The sequence below is a fragment of the Miniopterus natalensis genome, chromosome 3, assembly GCF_054644295.1.
Source record: "Miniopterus natalensis isolate mMinNat1 chromosome 3, mMinNat1.hap1, whole genome shotgun sequence".
In the NCBI taxonomy this organism is placed as follows: Eukaryota; Metazoa; Chordata; class Mammalia; order Chiroptera; family Miniopteridae; genus Miniopterus; species Miniopterus natalensis.
Genome location: NC_142083.1, coordinates 91,186,362 through 91,205,435, shown reverse-complemented (window position 1 = coordinate 91,205,435; position 19,074 = coordinate 91,186,362). Strand labels below are relative to the sequence as shown.

At 49.2% G+C, this 19,074-nt stretch overlaps 2 protein-coding genes across 4 annotated transcripts in view; one reads left to right on the top strand and one right to left on the bottom strand.

Annotated features, from left to right (window-relative positions):
- Positions 1-3,115, top strand: part of ALG1 (ALG1 chitobiosyldiphosphodolichol beta-mannosyltransferase) — a 12,924-nt gene extending 9,809 nt beyond the window's left edge. For both annotated transcript variants that reach the window (XM_016214492.2, XM_016214493.2), the window contains one exon: positions 788-3,115. In XM_016214492.2, coding sequence (XP_016069978.2) covers positions 788-919 — 132 coding nt within the window. In that variant the 3' untranslated portion in view covers positions 920-3,115. The remainder of the gene's footprint in view (positions 1-787) is intronic.
- On the bottom strand, positions 2,486-19,074 carry EEF2KMT (eukaryotic elongation factor 2 lysine methyltransferase). Of its 2 annotated transcripts, none has more exons than XM_087815657.1 (8): positions 18,979-19,074; positions 16,658-16,717; positions 14,439-14,519; positions 13,141-13,242; positions 6,946-7,079; positions 6,569-6,864; positions 5,094-5,243; positions 2,486-2,934 (listed from the first exon to the last, which is right to left on the bottom strand). In XM_087815657.1, the coding sequence occupies exons 1-8, from the start codon at positions 19,072-19,074 to the stop codon at positions 2,834-2,836; spliced, it is 1,020 nt and encodes a 339-aa protein (XP_087671783.1). In that variant the 3' UTR covers positions 2,486-2,833. The 2 variants fall into 2 exon arrangements, with proteins under 2 accessions (XP_087671783.1, XP_016069980.1); XM_016214494.2 differs by lacking the exon at positions 18,979-19,074 and adding an exon at positions 18,493-18,665.

Genomic DNA, 19,074 nt, shown 5'->3' with positions numbered 1-19,074 from the left:
GGCCAGTGTGGCTTAGTGGCTAGAGCATTGGCCTGCGCACTAGAGGGTCAGAGGTTGAATTCCCAGTCAAGGGCATGTACCTGGGTTGCAAGTTCGATTCCTGTCCCCTGGTTGGGGTGTGCGGGGGAGGCAACCACTCAATGTGTCTCTCTCATGTTGATGTTTCTCACCTCCCTGTCTCTAAAAATTAGTGGAAAAAATATCCTCACTCCTTGGGTGAGCATTAAAAAAAATCTGTGGTGTGACTGTGTTCCAATAAAACTTCACTTACAAAGATAGGTGGAAGGCCACTTTGGCTCATAGGCTCTAGTTTGTGGACCCTTAGTTTAGCAAAACTGGAAAGAACACAGACATTGTCTTATTCCCAGCCCATGAGCTGGATGGTGCCGGTCAGAGGCTGAGGGGTGGGTGCTGTTGGTGGAAGGAACAGCATGGCAGAGGCTGGGGGCTACTGAAGGCCAGTGTGTGGATGGTGAGCACTGCAGCTTGGCCGAGCTGTCAGGTAGGAGCAGAGCAGGGGATGGAGCATGGCTGGGGTGTAAGGGCTCCCGTGACGGAGGGGGTCAGAGATGTTTGAGACAAGTTCACTACACTGTGTGGAAGCTGGGCGGCTGGCATAGGGCCACTGGAGGCTCCAGGCCACTAGTGGTGGTAGTGTGGCCACAGGGGAGGGTTTCAGAGTCATTGGCCTGACAGCTGGTGTTTGGGCTGTGGCAGGGGCCCAGGCTGCTAGGGAAGGGGCAGGAAGTGGTGATGAGGGACGTTTTGGTCTTCATTTTTCTTCTAGATGCTTTTCTCAAAGTTTCCAGATCCTGCTGGCAAACTGAACCGGTTCAGGAAGAACCTTCGGGAGTCCAAGCAGCTTCGTTGGGACGAGAGCTGGAAACAGACAGTTCTCCCTTTGCTTGTGGACACATGACCCCTTGGGCCAAAGACTGAACCCCCTGAGCATGCCCTGGTGTTGGATGTCACAAAGAGGGAGACCCTGACATCCGATGCGAACCCCTCCCTGCTCTCCTGTCCTTGCCACCAGAAACCTGGTCCGCTTCCCTCCTGCAGCTTCTTCCAGCTGCTGCCCAGTCCCTGGGCAAACTGTAGAGCAGCGCCTCCCAGTGGGTGGAAATTGCAAGGACAGCAACAGGTGCCGCCTGTGGAATGTTACTCCCCCCCCCCCCCCCTTAAACTTTATTCAGGAGGCAAATTTTGGCAGTTTCATGACCTTTTTGGTCAATAAAAAAATCCCATGGTCATTTTTAAGTTGCCAAACAGCCTCAATCCAGGACAGAGAGGTGAGGGCAGCAAGAAAGTTTTCATTTAATTGGTGTTGGTATAGATGGCTTCCCACCACTGGGGACATTGTCGCACCTCTGTGATGGGGATGTGCTTTTTCCAGGCTGGCTGCTCTCTCAGCCTCCAGCTTGGGAGGTGCACTGCACACAGTCTGTTGGAAGTCCCATCACTTCCTGTTTTTTTGAGAATGATTTAAACACCTCCAGACAGCCAGTCTGTGGGCCACTACTCATAGTGGAGTGTTGTGTGCCTTGGGCTGTCACAGTCAACATTAATGCACATCAGAAATGGAGGCAAAATCTCAAAACAAAGGGCCACAAATGGAATTTTCAATAAGATGGAGGTTGTCTACCAAGTGAAGTACTAGTTCCCAATGCAAATTGTCAGTGGAAACCTATGGAAAACCATTTCACTGCTCTTCACACTTATCAAGGGCAAAAGGGTTTGGGTGATTGGGACAGTTAAGGGGAAAGAATTTGTGATAAAGATTTCTTTACACAGCAATGTACTAGGAGCCCCACATCTTTCTGAAGTTGGGAGAGGAGGTAGCCACCTTGCATCTCAAACTTCGGGATGGAGCTCCCACAGCGCTACATGTGATGCTGACATGACCTGTGTAGTAAGGGGATGTGGTGGCCTGGCACATCTGGACATCCAGAGACAGGCTTACCAGGCAAGCTGAGGAAGTGTCGGTGTTGGGCTTGGAATGAAGTTATTTAATGGCCAGGAATTTGTGGCCTAGGAAACTGGTTCATCCGTGAGTCGCTTCTCTCTTTTCTTCTCTTCTTTGAGTCTTTTCTTTCCTGTTTATTACTTTTCTGTTGTTTGCCTGTGGCCTATTCAATATCTCTGTCCCTGTTTTTGTCTCCTGGTGTCCGCCTCTTTCAGCATCTGCTGTGTCCCTGATATTTTGGTTCCTGCCTTGACACAGGCCTTGCAGCCCATTGCACTGTAAGCAGAGGTGTGTCACGTGCACCATGGGCTTGGCTGTATGAGGGCTGTGAATCCAGGATGGGGGAAAACATACTTGATATATGTGTTTTTACCTGCACAAGTGGAATGCTTATCTCTGAGCCAAAATTTTCTTTCTGATTTACAGTGATTTGCTTACAAACCAGAACTGCTGACAGAAAGGGGCACCCCCATTGAACAGTTACATTTTATTAGGACATAGTTGGTGGTTTCTGATTCAGATTTTTTTTAAAAAAAAATATCTTTATTGATTTCAGAGAGAGGAAGGGAGAGGGAGAGAGATAGAAACATCAATGATGAGAGAGTTGCCATTGATTGGCTGCCTCTTGTACACCCCCTACTGGGGATTGAGCCTGTAATTTGGGCATATGCCCTGACCGGGAATAGAACTTCGATCTCCTGGATCGTAGGTCAATGCTCAACTGCTGAGCCACGCCTGGCCGGGCCCTGATTCAGAATTTAACATTCTTCAAACATTCAAGTCCAATGAAAGTTTTATCAGCTTTCTCATATAAAAATTCTTTCCCAGCTGGTTTAATTTTCATGGTAATTTTCAGAAACATTTGTAAACCTATAGCATTAGTTTCAAAATTGCCATCTCCGAGTGCTCTTCATAGGGAAATAACTTCTGGTTGTGACGAGGTGCGGCTTCCCATGAGATCCCAGCCTTGCCTGCAAAGAGAGTATGTGTCTCAGGATGGTGGGGTTTGAGGACAGGATACCACCCTATCAGTTTAGGGCTGTAGGACAGGCCTGGGGATGAGGTACGAACCAGATTTCAAGCCCCATCCAGACACCTGGAATCAGCCTCCAGGGCAGGACCAGGAATTGTGTATTTTATTTATTTATTTATATTTTTTTAAAAATATATCTTTATTGATTTCAGAGAGAGGAAAGGAGAGGGAGAGAGAGAGAGATAGAAACATCAATGATGAGAGAGTCATTGATCAAGCCCACAACCGGGCATGTGCCCTGACTGGGAATCGAACCCCGATCACCTGGATCCTAGGTCGATGCTCAACCGCTGAGCCACGCCCGGCCGGGCAGGAATTGTGTTTTTAAAAAGTTCATGACAGCCAGGTTTGCCGCCTCTGCCCATCAGGCTACTTCTATCCCTGGAAGGCCATGGCCTGTCTTGGCTCCCTGTAGCTCTGCACCTGTCCTCCACCCTGTCACTGGTGCAGCCAAGATCTGAACCCACTCTGCCTGACTGTTCAGCCCAGTGCCGCCTCACAGAGGCTGGACATGAACCTGAAGGGGCTCCCATCCTCTTCATGAGCACAGATGTCTGAAGAGCCGTTGGTGAGGTTCATGTTATCATCAGTTTTTTACTGAGTGAACATATTTAAAAAGGAAATGAGAGATAAAAGTGTAGAAGCATCTATAATCCTCACGTCCAAGTATAATAACTGTTAACTAGTGTATATTCTTCCAGATTTTCCCCCATATGAGTATTAATACAAAGGTTATTTTTTTAAAAATAAAAGTTGGCTTATACTATCTATGCTGTTTGGCATTTTGCTTTCTTCACTAAAATATATTGTAGATTTTGATGCTTGCCAGATGGGAGTGTGGTTGGGGGGATGGGTGAAAAGGTGAAGGGAATGAGAAGCACAAACTGGTAGTTACAGAGTAGCCATGGGGATGTAAAGCACAGCACAGGGAACCCAGTCAATAATATTGTAATAACTGTATGGTGCCAGGTGGGTACTAGATTTACCGGGGTGATCACTTTATAAGTTACATAAATGTCTAATCATGGGGTACACCTGAAACTAATATGTTGTACATCAACAACTATAAAAATAAAAAATACGCATACACAGTATTTTCCCCATAAATATGTGAAGGAGGACTTCACTCTTTTCGAGGCTCACAGTACTCTCCAATTGGACATGGGCACATGTGGGTGGGCATTCAGGTGATCTCTGTGTCAGCAGAGGCTACTGCAGATGGGGCTTTGCTGGGGGCTTGTTGGGGCACATGGAGGTCCTAGTTGGGCCTGGCATGTGGTGGGCATGGCAGGGCAGTGGTTGTGGGGTGGAGGGTTAGTGGTAGAGAGCAAGAACGAGCTGCCTGGCTCCAATCCTTGGAGCTCAGGTGGTTACTTAGCTTCCCTACACCCCAGTGTTCCCATGGGTGACATGAAGGATGACAGCACATCCCAGCTGCTAGAGGGGCTGGCACATGTCAGGTCTGAGGACAGTGCTTGGCCCACAGCAATGCCAATTCAGGGCTGTAAATGGCAGACTCCACCCCTTCTCTAAAGTCATCCCTTGTTCTTCCATTTACTGGGTGCTTAATCCAGTAACAGCAGCTGCTGTCTTCCTGGGTGCTCCCGTGAGCCAGGCCCTGTTCCACCTCTCAGGTGGATGTTTCTGCTGTACAGATGACCCGGAGGCAGTGACAGTCCAGCTCCACCAGGGCAGGTAGTGGGATCCACCTCTAGAGCTGTGCCTGACTGCCTGTGGCTAGAACCTTGTCTACCCTGACACCCACTGGCATCTGCCATCCCTTCCACTTTACAGACAATGAAACAGGCCAAAAGGCTCTTGAAACCTGTTCTAAACATGAAGTAGGGCTGCTGGTCTCAGCCCTCCAGGATCACGGTGTGACCTGCCTCCACCCCCAGAGCCCACTCTCCGGCTCTGCCTCCTCTGCTGACCTGAGGGCGGGAGTCATCGCCCCAGCCCAGCTCCACTTGTCTTTGGGGCATTCTTTTACTTTCCTGATTTCTGCCTCACTGGAGTCCCATATGGGGCCAGCACAGTGGCCCTGCAGGCTGGATGGCCTCTCAGAGACAGCAGCCATCCTGGGGTCCTGGAGCTCACCTAGCTCGGTGGTGAACAGCTGGCATGTCTCCGGGTTGCGGATGGTGAAGGCAATGTAGGCATCAGGAGTCTGCTGGTCCTTCTGGCAGGCAGAGAGCATCTGCAGGACCCTGACCAGGGAGAGGATGGTTTCTGGGCAGTACAGAACGTCTGCAATGAGAAACTCCAGGTTACTGACTGGGGCTCCCTCTGGGAGTCAGGACCCCAGAATGGAGGGTGTGGGTTGTGCCAACTGCAGCAGTGGGGCAAGGGCCAGGAAAGCAGCAATTCTATTAGATGGAAAGAAAATGATGTTAAAAAAGAAAATCCTTAGGCGAGAATAAAAGATGCTGAAAGACAAGGCAACAATTGAAAAATATCCAAGACTCACTGCTATTCCTTTAAAAAAAAATCAATTCTTTGCTTTTGGCCTATTTAGAAGGCGCTTAATAAAGCAAGTCCCGACTCTGCTTCAGACTGCTTGATTCCAGGGGCCTGCTACTTTGCTCTTTGTGGTGTGGGGGGATCAGCTCGCTCCTGCCTGACAGCCGGGCTTGCAGGCATGGGTGCCACCTTGGGGCATGCTGCTCAGGCTCTGCGTTCTGGCCAGTGTGCCTATGGGTCTGAGGGCTGTGGCCCAGGATCAGACGCACAGACGGCACTGCCAACTGATAGGGGATGGGGTGAGCTTGGCAGAAGATGAGGGGCCTGTAGGTGGCCAAGCCAAATGCCCCTTCTCTCAAGGACCTTGCCCTAGAAGTGGGTGGCCCCTCCGTGGGGACTCATCTCTGCAGGACACAGGTGTGCACCTGGGGCAGAAACATGCAGCTTTTCTCCTCAGAGCCACGCAGACATGTGGCAATGACACGGAGCAGAGGGAAACCAGTGCTGACAGAGGTGGGGGCGCTCAGAGTGTCTTCCCTGAGTCAGACCCCACCACAGTTGGACCCTACGCCCATGAATGCCATGATACACTGAGGAATCAGACACGGTCCTGGGAAAATTGTGATGTTCTCTGTGGCCCTGAAAGGGCAAGGCTGCCATGGCCACTTCGCACCCACTCCACCTGAAGATGGGGCTGCTCTAGCTATTTAAGTTCTAGATGGCAACTGAGTGGCCTCCCTCAGGCTGCTGCAGAGGGACATAAAAGTCTGTCTACTTGGCTGTGGCTGGGCTAATAGGTCAGGCTGGCATGAGGCCCTGGGGCCTGTTCTGTTCATCCCAGGCCTTATAGGGAAGAGTCAGGTTCATTTATCTGATGGAACCATTACAACGGGGGTGCATGTGGCCACCTTCTCAAAAAGAAGGACTGTGGCTTTAGGGCACCCAAGAGGCATACCTTGTGCTTTGATGTCACCCTGGAGGCTCAGTGACCCTTCCAGAAGTTGCCTGTGTACCCTTTTGCCCCTGCAGTGTCCACAGTCCCCTTCCCTGAATTGAGAGCTGGGTGGCACCACAGGGAAGCCATGGCTCCAGTGGCCAGGGCTGAACAGTACCTGCTGCAATGATGACATCTGGCTGGAAGGCAGTGAGCTGAGGGGCAGTCACAATGTCCCAGTCCAGTTGTGCCACCATCACCCTGGGGTTCTCTGAGTTGTGGGTGTTGTGTCCTGGGTGCTGCGCAGGGGTGATGGCATCTGGCTCCAACAAGAAGCCATTGAGAAGGATGTTCCCTCGGAGTTGCTCGAGGACATGGCTGTGGCAGTCGCTGAAGACATATGCTCTAGGACGGCACATCTTGCAAATGGCCAGGCCTGTGAGGCCAGCTCCACTGCCGAGCTCTAAGACAGTCCTGAGCAGGAGAAGGGGACACGTTCTGCAACTGTGCTGGGGCAAGCCCGCCTTAGTGCCCTGCCCTGTGCCCTAAGGTCACCTGTGAGTGAAAGCCGCTGGGTTCTCTATGGCCCATTCTGCAAGGTAGAGTGCAGCATTCCACGTGACCAAGCCGGTGGTGCCATGGGAAATGATGGCTGTGCTCTCAGAGAGTGTGACCGAGTCCCCGGAAGGCTGGATGGAGACAGGTAGAGAGAATAGTCCAGCTAACAGAAAACAAGGAGCTGGCAATGAAGGGGAAAAAAAAAATCACAACAGGTGGATAGCTATATAAACTGGTATGTCCACGCCATGGAATGCTACACACCAATAAAAAAGAACAAACTGTTGACACATACACCAACCTGGATGAACTTCAAGGGCGTTATGTTGAATGAAAAAAGCCAATCTCAGAAGGCCACATACTGCGTGAGTCCATTTATCTAACATTCTCAAAACTATAGAATTGTGGAGATGGAGAAACAGATCAGTGGTAGGGATGCCTGGGGCAAGGATGGGGACAGGGCATGGGTGTGACTATAAAGGGGCGGCCCAAGGGAGGTCTTTGTGGTGACAGGACAGTTCTGTATCTGGACTGTGGTGGTGTCTGCGCAGATCCCCACATGTGGTGAATGATGTAGAATTACACACGCACTGCGCCACTGTCAATGTCCTGGCTGTGATGCTGCGTGAGTGTCAGATGTTTCTGCTGGGGGAAACTGGGAAAAGGGCACATGGGACATCTCTGTGCTACTTTTGTAGCTTTCTGTGAATCTAGAGTTATTAACCAAAAAAGTCATAATTCTCTGGTATTGTGAGCTATATGTGAACAGTCTCAGTGTGTGGGGCTTCCTGAGTTCAACTTCACATTTGGGGCCGGGAATTCTCTGGCCTTTGGAGTTTCCTGTCATTCCCATTCCCAAAGCAGGTAGGGGACCCCACTCTTGGCTTGCTGGCATGTGCTTCATGGAACATCCAGTCCTGAATGAAATGTGTTCTCCAACCCAGGGCTGCTGAGAATGGCACCTTAATATGCAATCTTCTATTAAGACTTGGGGCAGGGAGCCCGGCCTGCGTGGCTCAACGATTGAGCATCAACCTATGATCCAGGAGATCAAGGTACAGTCAGGCCATATGCCCAGGTTGTCGGCTCAGTTTCCAGTACGGGATAGGCATATAGGAGGCAGCTGATCAATGACTCTCATCATCGATGTTTCTATCTATCTATCTCTCTCCCTCTCCCTTCCTCTCTCTGAAATCAATAAAGACATATTTAAAAAAAAAAAAAAAGACTGGGGGTGGGGAAGGGAAGGTCTATTTTAGATAGATTGGTCAGGAATAGCCTTTTTGAGGAGGTCACATATGACCTGAGAGCTGGGTGAAAAGGAGAAGTGAGGCATGTGAGGTTCTGGGGGAAAAGTATTCTAGACAGAGCAAGTGCAAAGGCCCTGAGGCAGTACTGCAGTTAGTGAGTTCAAGGAAGAGAAACAAGACCAGGGGGCTAGAGCACAGGCAGAGCAGAAGGAACTAGACAAGAGAGAAAGGCTGGGGCAGGGCATGTGGGGCCTTGTAGGCCACATAAGCAGTTAGAATTGAGTCACAGTGCAAAGGGAAGCCACTGGTGGGTTCTGAGGTGAGTGACATGATCTGATTTACCTCAAATCAGGGGAATCTGTGGAAGATGGCTGCAGCATAGTTTTGACTCTTCCTGAATCCCCACATAAGAACAGACAGAGCAGCAAGATAGGGACGTTTACAACAAAGTATCTCTGTGAGCCTGAAAATATCAACAGGTGAGGGAAAAGCACAGACAGACACAATTTTCATGCTCAACGTGTCTGTGGAGACAGATGAGGGAAGCAAGGGGGCATGTGGCTGACCTGAGGGCAGGAGAGCCCAGAGCCACAAGCATTCACTGGGAATGCAGGGGTCAGCCAAGAACAGTGAGAACACCTAGGAGGGAACTTGACTAACCAAGTCATAGGGAGTGTGAGGGACCCGGGATGAGTCCTGATGGCAGTAACAGAAATTTCAGAAATAAAGACTACTCGAAGGAACATGAGAATGAAAGCAAAACAAAAACCGAATAAAGTCAAAAGAGGAGGTGAAATAAAGTGATTTTAAAAAATAGAAAATGAATTAAGAAAGAGATTGCTATAGGAGGAACTGTACTCCCCCAATCATATGCTGAAGTCCTAACCCCCAGCGCCTCCGAATGTGACCGTATTTGGAGATGGGGCTTTTACAGGGGGAATCCAGATAAAATAAGGTCATTGGGGTGGGCCCTACTCCAGTCTGACCACGTTCTTATAAGAAGAGAAAATCAGGACATTGAAACACCACGAGGGACAATGCTGTGAAGAGTCACAGAGAGGATGGCCAACTGCAAGCCGAGGAGCAAGGTCCGGACCCAGCCTTCCCTAGCAATCCTGTCAACACCCTGACCATGGAGCTATAGCTTCCAGAACTGTGAGGTGAAAAATTTCTTTTATTTAAGCCACCCATGTTTAGGTATTTCTTAATGAAACACAAAAGCAAAGAACAAATACTAAAAATTATAATTTGAGAAAGCATTCCTGAAAAAACAAAACAATTTGAAATAATATTGGAGGAGCACACACTCTGCACCTGGGATCACCGGCCCAGAACAATGAACCCAACACACAGTCTAGTAAAATGACTGAACTCTAAAGAAAGAAGACAGTTTGGCCCTCTAAGAGGAAAGGGCACGGAGCATAAAAGGGAGAGGAAATTAGATTACCATCAGGCTTTTCCACAGCAATGCTTTATGCCAAAGGAAATGGAGAAACACATTTAAGAGACTCAGGGAGAGAAAATGTGAGTCAGAATTCAAGTATAAATGGCTCAAAGTGTTATCAACATGTAAGAACTCCGGGAAGGTCAATCCCAGAAGCCCTTTAAGAATCTACTAGAGAACGAACTTCAGACAACCAAAATGGCTAGCGACACGTCAGCATGTGGAGTGAGGGGGAGCTCTAAAGATACACAGATTGAAGGGAAGAGACTATGGGATGTGTGCCAGGTCAACAATGTCTCTGCCCTCACCCTGAACCCTGTGACTGTGTTACGTTACGAGGCAAAGGGACTCTGAAGGTGTGCTTAAAGTTATCGAACATGAGATGGAGAAATTATCCTGGATTATCTGGATGAGACCAATTTCATCATCTGAGCCCTTAAAAGTAGAGCATTTTTCCCCGGCTGAAGACCGAGAGATGCAGAGGAAAGAGATTTGGATTGCAAGAAGAACTTGACCTGCTATTATTGGCTTTGGCGCTGAAGAGGCCATGAATCAGGGAACAGGGGGCAGCCTTTGGAAGCTGAGAACAACCCCCAGCCAAGAGCCAGAAAGGAAAAGAACCTGAGTCCTGCAGCCACAGGAAACGAACTTGTGCCAATGACCTGCAGGAGCCTGGAAGCAGGTTCCCCTTTAGAGCCCAGCCCTGCTGACACCTTGATTTTAGCCCTGTGAGACTCAAAGAAGAGAAACCAGCTGAGCCCACCAGACTTCTGACCTACAGAACTATAAGACAATACAACAATTTATGTGCCTTAGACTGCTAAGTTTGTGGTAATACTATGTAATGCCTTTATGATGACAGTGTAGTTATGGTACATCAACAAACAAACAAAATGAGGGAGAGTGGGGATAGCATGTATAAACATTTTACACTGTTTTCAGCAGCCATAATTGGTGGATGGGATTAGCACTGTCGTTTTGAGACGGCTGCAGGAGTATTTGGGATAAAGTAAACAGGCAGTTGGGGGATAGCCAGCATTATCCCTTGTGTTCTTGAAAACCAGAATTCCAGTGAAGGAGAAAGGAGACAGATGCACTGTAAGAGGCTCAGTGACACACTGTAGTTCTGAGATTGACAGCTGCCAGAGGGGAGGGGGCTTGGGAGCTGGAGGAAAGAAGGTGAAGGGATTAAGCAAAACCACACACACACACACACAGACACAGACAACAGTGTGATGATAGCCAGAGGAAGGGGGGTGGGGATAGGTGAGCAGGGCAAAGGGGGGAAAATGGATAAAAGAGACTTTGCTTTGGGTGATAGGCACATAATGCAGTGTACAGATAATGTTCTGTTAAATTAAAAAAAAAAAATTTATATGCCTGGCCGGGCGTGGCTCAGAGGGTGAGTGTCGACCTAGGATCCAGGCGACTGGGGTTTGATTCCTGGTCAGGGCACACGCCCGGGTTGCGGGCTTGGTCCCCAGTCGGGGGCATGCAGGAGGCAGCCAATCAATGACTCTCTCATCATTGATGTTTCTCTCTTTCTCTCTCTCCCTCTCCTTTCCTCTCTCTGAAATCAATAAAGATATATTAAAAAAAATTTATATATTGATTTGAGATAGAGGCAGGGAGAGAGAGAAGGAGGAAGGGGAAGAGGGAGGGAGAGGGAGGGGGAGAGGGAGAGAGAGAGAAACATCAATTTGTTCCATTTATTTATACATTCATTGGTTGATTCTTGTATATGCCCTGACTGGGGATCAAACCTGCAACCTTGGTGTAACGAACAATCCTTTAACCAACTGAGCTACTCAGTCAGGGAGATGTTTTGTTGAACCGTACACTTGAAACCTGTATGATTTTGTGAACCAATGTCACCCCAAAAAATTCAATAAAAAAAAAAAGAAACCCTGCAGTTCTGATTTTGAATCAGGACTATCAACATGGACTCATGGTATCCTATGTTAAAAAGTATGGATACACATATCACCACTCACATCCAGTTCTGCTCACTGGAAAGGCCTACACTGCAGCAACGAGCACCCTAATGCCCAGATTGTGGTCTTTAAATATCATTTCCCGCTAAAAGAAACCAGGGCTTGTTGATGACATGGCTGATTCTTGGTCTGGACAAGGAATATACAAGATGCTTGACAAAAAGGAAAGCAAGAAAACTATTTAAGGTAATGTCAAAAGGGTTCTTTATTTTTTCAATAAAGACACGATTTGCATGGATTGAACCCCTTCTGGGATGATAGGAAACAAATTCACTGTTTTGAAAAGGAAAGATCAAGTTTGTATTCTGCCTTTTCTCTACAAGCTGTACCTGTGAGTAACTAAATAGTGGATGAAGGGAGGTACCTCCTTATAAAATTTCTCTGGTTAATGAATGAAAACAAAATGATGGAATCAGGAAATCACCCTTTTGGATCCTCCAGTGAATGGCTATAAGCTTTGGGCGTCCGTAACAACTGTCATTAAGGGCATGAAAAACAGGTTTGTTGTGCCTCCTGTAACCCCATATTGTGTTCCTGCCAAAGCAACCAAACAGACCTAAATCTGAGTGGGCCTCTGACTCCAGACACCAATCTTTGGGAACTAGAAGATGCAGGAACAAATGGAAAAGCACCATGTGTGTGCAACCAAAAGCTAGCCTGCGGAAAGCTGTCTAGGCCAAACAATGAGGGCTGTTCAAAGGAGGCACTGCCAGGAAGAGAAAGAGCTGGGATGGAGGTAGGGTACCTGCGCCTGAAGGGAGATTCAAGCCACACCTAGTTAATGGGCAAGACAAAATGGTAGTGTCCAGAGGTGGACAGGGCAGTGATAAAACCTCAGAGTGATTAGTCTGAAAGGGAGATGGTGGTTACTTTTGCAGGGACCCGGGGCTGGAAGAGGGACAGGTCAAATGGGGGTCTTGTGGGCTGGCTGCCGAAGTTCTGTCCCTTGACTAGAGTGGTGGTTACCATGGTGGCTGCCTTGCAACGATTCAATAAGCTGTATACTTCTTTTGTGTGGTTTTCTGTATCTATATTTTATTTTATAGTAAAAGGTAAAAAACAGACAAAAACATTCAAGATCCCTTTGGCTGTTGTACGCAGAATGGAATTTTGTGGGGCAAGAAGCTGGCAGACCAGTTGGAAGGCTGCAGCATTGGTCTAGGCTGGTGATGGTGGTGGCAGGGGAGTAAGAAATGACTGCTGTCCTATAACATCCACCCATCAGGTATTTATTAGGGACTCAGCACCAGGTCCCTACTGTGTAAATACCGTGCATTACCTAATTTAACTCCCAGCCACCCTAAAAGATAGGTACTATTATTTGTCAAAGTGCTTGATTTTCAGATGAAGAAACTAAGGCTCAGGGAGGTTAACTGACTTTATCTAAGACCACAGAGCTGATAAGTCAGGTTCTGAACCCATGGGAAGCTGACTAGAGTTTTAACTCCGTGTGCAGAGGCGGGTGTCTGGCCTGTGTGGGGATTGGAAGGCACAAGGCTCCTACCAACAGATAGCTCCGGTGGCACTGAGGGGGCTCCTCGGCTGTCAGGATCTCTGCCAACGTCTCGTACAGCTCGTCCAAAGGCTCTTCATGGACAGCTTCGTGCTGGAGTGGGTGGAGTGAGAGCTTCAGCAAGAGCACTAAATATTTACCCGCATGAATCAAAGGTACTGCCTATTTGCTTTTACTCTGACTTTTAAAAATGGCTGGAGGATTTTCACCAAATTCGGAGGGGCAGTTTGGGATGGACTGACACTATATAGGCTGCCTGGCATATAAAAAATTCACTTGGTGGGGGGACCTGGGGTATCTCAAAGAGGTGTAGAGAGGGTGAGGGTGAGACTAAGGTGTAGTCTAGGGCAGCAGAAATGGAATGGCATGAGAGCTGCTGTGTGACAGGGACAGAGAGCTCTGCCCTTTGACCATGATGTCCTGCATAGAGAAAACAAATGGTGCTTTTACATGGGCCCAGGCAAAAGCCATAGGATGGGCCTCTATACTTCAGGGTGTGGCTCCATCAGTGGGGAACCCTGTCCTGCACCCCATGGTGGTGGTGTGGGGTGGCATCAGGTGGCCATGCTTCTCCTAGTGGTATAGGGGAGACCTGCTGGTGACTGCTAGATGCACCACGCTGGTGAGGACTGGGGATAGAGGTAATGGAGAAGCTGGGATCATTCCATGTGCTAAGCCTGGGTGAGGCATGGCCCTTGTACTCAGAGGCCAAACATGTTGGGTCTGCCACTGACCACTGAGGATTTCGCTTTTCTGAAGTCCAGTTTAATGTGAAACTCAGCAAATTTGGGCTCACCCTTAAAATCCATCCTGTATCAGTCAGGAAAAGTGCCATTCCAGGTAGTTCGCTGAGGGGAAGGTATAAGGGGAACTAGTTATAAAGGCACTGCAAGACCTAAAACCTCCAATGAGGACAGTGCAGCAATCCAGAGGTTGATAACAGCAGAAACTGCCAAAATCTCTCAGGTGGCAGAACAGAGGGAGAAAGTGGGGATTCGGTGCTCAGGGCTGCCTGGTAGAAAAGAGAACTCGCACAGGAACCACAGAGGAGATGCAGCTGCTGCCAGAGACCCCTCTCAAAGCAGAGAGGGAGAAATACCTTGGCTTTTCCCTTCCTCCTGCCCTCCATGGCCTTTCATCGGTCGAACCCAGCTGGGAGACAGTTGCCTAGGGAGCACCTGACATACAGGGGTTTACAGAGCTCCAAAGGGCATGGGATGGACCTGAGATTTAACAGGCAAAGTCCCAGACACTCTCTGGCTACCATACAGACAGTGCCCACTACTGACCTTTCTGATGAGCTCCGAGAGAAAGCACCGGGCATACTTCGCAGACGGTGGATGCTTCATGCATAGAGGATGTTTCACAGTCTGTGACAGAGGACACGTGTGAGTTGCTGGAGAGACCTGGCCTTAAGTCTCCCATGAGCTTTAAATGAATACAGGGCAAACCCCAGTTAGCAGATCCTTCAGCAAAGACATGTACAGACACAGGGGTGCCGACTCCAGGTGATCCTCACACAACTGAAAGTCTTCAGAATAAGCCCTTTCCTCCCAAAAAATTCCCTACTGCAGAGGCACAGACTGTGGCAGTGTTTCTAATGCCCATTCTGGGCAGGAACATGAGGCAGACGGACCCAAGCTAACACCTGCTATCGACGGAATGTCTGTTTCCCCAAATTCACAAGTTAAATCTAACACCCAATGCAATGGTTTTATGAGGTGGGGCCATGGGGAGGTTATTAGGTCATGAAGGTGGCGCCCTCATGAATGGGATTAGTGTGGGAAGAGAGAGACCCCATAGAGCTCCCTTGTGCCTTCCATCATGTGAGGACACAATGAGAAGATGGCCCTCTATGAACCAGGTAGCAGACCCTCACTAGACACTGCTGGCACCTTAATCTTGGCCTTCCCAGTCCCCAAACTGTGAGAAACAAATTCCTGTTGTTTATGAGCCACCCAGTCTATGGTATACTGTTATAGCGGCTGGACCGGACTAAGATACCCACTCCCAGGGCAGCCAGCATGAATTAGAGTTTGTAGTAAGGACAAGTGTGGGATTGTCTGGCTCCATGGAAGAGGCAAGAGCCCAAATGGTGGGAATAAGGCATATTTGGCATCTGCCCTCCTGGAGCTCATATCCCGGGCCAAGGAAATGAGCAAGAGCCAGACTGTGATGAGTGCTATGATGGCCAGGACTGGGGAAAGTGGGGGATCTGCCTGGGACATGGGGGAGGGGAAAGGGGGCTCTCAGGAGTGACAGTTCAGTGGAAACCTAGAGAATCAAAGAGCAGGGGAGTGAGATCCAGGCAGAGAGAATAGTTTATGCAGGCTCCAAGGCAGTCACAGCCTGGCATTTTGGGGAGGGCAGGGTGACAGGAGCAATGAGAATATGGACCAGGTTACAGGGGGCCTGTTGGCTGGAGGGACATGATTTTACCCAAGGGCAACAAAATACCCACACACTGCTCAGGGGGTTTCTAGTTGGCTGGTATTAGGTGGGGTGAGAATCACAGTAGGCTACAAGACCATGAACAATGACCTTGGACTACTCTGAGCTCACAGTTCTGAATACTAGATTGCCCTGGAAGTCCTCCCTAGCTACAGTTCCATCTTCACTTGGTGGTCAGATGGATACTCTCCTGGTTTACCCTCCACACAGGAAATTCTTTTTTTAAAAAATCCTTACCTGAAGGAAGGGAGGGAGAGGGAGAGGGAGAAACATCAATGTGAGAGAGAACACTGATTGATTGCCTTTCATGTGTGCTCTAACTGGGAATCGAACCCGAAACCTTTTGGTATATGAGATGATGCTCCAACCAACTGAGCCATACTGGCCAGGGCCACAAAGGAGTTAATCTGGGACCCTTGGATTGGTTTAGTGGTGGAAGGAAGACCTGTGATGCCCCTGAATCTGTATGCAAAATGTGTTCTAGTGCTTTTTTTTTCCTAGGGGGAGAGTTCACAGCTTTGGGTTTTAAGAAGGGTTCATGACCCTTCAGAGGGTTGAGAGCTAGGATGCAGTGTGTTCTGCACTTGATCCACATGGCCAGGGGCAGGCTGGCGCCAGGCCAGGCAGAGTGGTGGTTCCATATATACCCTCACCCACATGCACCTTAGAATCTAAAAGTCACCTCCAAAAAGCAGGTGACCACCGACATCTAGAGAATGGACTCAGGTGGGCAAAACTTACATCTTTATTTTTTCCTTAAATGTAAAGAAGAAAGTCTCTGAATAGCTAGCAAATGCTAGTTCCCATAGCTGTCACTTGTTTTCTCTGTGGACAGTTTAAAAAACATCCCCCAGATTTCCTCCTCTCACATAGATTTTTGTATATTCTGGTATCTTCATCTAAGATAACAAAAGAGCCAGAGATCTCTGAGGTGCTACCACCAAATGCAGTGTTCTTCTTTTTTAAAGGAGATAAACACGCCTACTGCACTTCTGTCATGTCCTCATGGGCAAGTCGGGAGGCTGGTGACGTGTTCCAGTGATTCTGTGATTCTTACCTTCTGTAAAATGTCCAGCAGCAGCTCAGAACTGGAATCCCTTAATTTCTCTTCTAGGCTCTATTTGAAGACAGAATTGGGGGGGAGAAATCTCAAGACATTTTCACAGGAATATTAAACATGCAATAGGACATGTTGGCAAAGTGCTCAGTGATCTCTCCCTAGGGACCTGGGCCAATTGGAAGCCACAGCCAGCTGAAAGCCTGACCTTGACAATTCCCAGGTTACACTGGATGAGTTGGAGAAAGAATACAGGAGATACACTCTTGGTTTGCATTAGCCCAGGCTGCTAAGCCTCACCTGGGTCACAGACCAGCTTGGTGGCTGTACTGGTCAGCCACGACATCAGCCCCTGATGGGCTTGCCTTTGACTTGACATCTGAGTTAATATGCAGCTGCCAGGCCTAGCTATATGCTATCCTCTCCTGCAGGGGACTCCAGCCTGGTAGGGGGCTCAGGCTCCAGAATCAGGCAGACTGCCTGGCTGGTATGTGACACCGGGAAAATCACTTCATTTCTCCAGGGCAACTTATCACACCCTAAAAGCCCTACAAGACCTGGCTCTGGCCCCTCTCTCTTACCTCATCTGCTACCACCCCATCCCACCTCTGCTCATGCCACTCCAGCCACACTGGCCTCCTTGCAACAGCTTGCTCTCACTGGCAGAACCTTTGCATTCCCTGCTCTCCAAGACCTCCCACAGTCCACTGCTTCACTGTTCAGGTTCTGGCTCAAACGTCCCCTTTGGAGGCCTTCCCTGATTCCCTTACTTTGATGATACTTTTTCTTTTTATTGGCTTTATAGCCAGTCATACCTTGGTGTTTTCTTGCTTATTCACTTATGCGTTTATTCTCTGGCTCTCCTATCTGAGCAGGGCCTCATCTGTATGCTGCTGATCCTGGTGCCTGGCTTGTGGAAGGCATTTGGTAAACATTTGGTGATGGAATAAAAATACTGGCTAACATATCCATTTACCATGAGCCAGGCACTGCCTCAGGTGCTTTATTCTCATGTACACATGAAAACAGCCCTATGAGGTAAACATTATTATATTTCCTGTTCTACTCATAAGAAAACTAAGGCCCAGAGGTGTGCAGTCACTTGCCCAAGGTCACACAGCTTGTATGAGATTGGGCCAGGATTCCAAGCAGCCAGGCTGTCTCCCAGCTCGCAGCTCTCCACTGCTGCACTCTACTTCTTTTCTAGTCAAACAACCTTTGTGGTCAGACACAATGACATTAATAGTACCCACCACATGGGTGTTGTGGGCCAGGCTAAGTGTGCATTTAGTATGGTCCTGGTATAGCGTATGCTCTCATTTCATGTGAACAATTCTAGTTGATACGGATTTGGGTCCCATAGATGGTGTTATTAAGGCTTAAGTTTTGGGTTAAAAATGTACATATTCCTTTTTGACTGGAAATGAGCTCCAGAATGCTAAATGGTTTATGTCAATTAAAATACAAGTGACTAATCACCACCGCTTAAGATGGGGAAGACCGGGGAAGAATACAAACTGAGTCACCCCAGTGAGCTCACCGCACATGAATTATAAAGGAGGCAGTGCCATTAGAAGGGCCCCCTCACCCACCCCTTGACAGAAGAAAGCTGCAGCCACACCACTGGCCTGTTGAACAATGGCAGGTCCCCAGGGCAGGGGAAGTGAGACCTCTATCTATTTTCTGGCCAGTTTTGTTCCTCCCTGTCTCTTCCATCAGAGGCTTAAGAGCCTGGAGCTGCCTCTGAGACGATTTTGTCCAATGCTGATGACACAGATGAGAACGCCCAGGGGTGTGCGTGTGTCTGTATGTGGATGAGGGGGGTTGTCTCTGACCTGGTCACTGAAACGTGATCTCCAGCTGTCCTAAAGTCGTTGACTGTTTCAATGGGCAACAACAGCTGTTACTCAGTGGCCAGGATGGTAACTGACTAAATAAAAGTAAAGTCATGAAAATTATGGGGAACTGTCCATGACCCTAAAAGCCCGAGTGAAAGAGTTGGGAGGAAACCCTGCATTCCTTCCGTTCGTGGGACCCGAGTCTGCAAAGGTAGCCGAGGGCGGGAAGGGCCCAGGGAGGAGGGAGCCGATGGCTGGGTGCAGGGAGGCTTCCCGGGGCGCGCAGGTACCCCTCCGGCTCCCCGCCGCCAGCCGGGGAGGCCCTGGGCGCAGCCCCGGGTCGAGGACGGGAGGTGCGGCCCCGACGCCGCGGAAGCCGAGGCCGTCACGCGGCGGGGAGGGCAGGGACGGGAGCCCTCAGCGCGCCCCCCTCAACCAGCCCTTTGCACCCACAGCTCGCCCTCCGCGCGCCCCGCCGCCCACCTGCCAGGGGAAGGAGCGCAGCGCGCGCGCGGCCAGGAAGCGGCGCTCGAAACTCTGCAGCAGGCGGGAGGTCTCGGCGCTCTCCTCGGGCGCCAT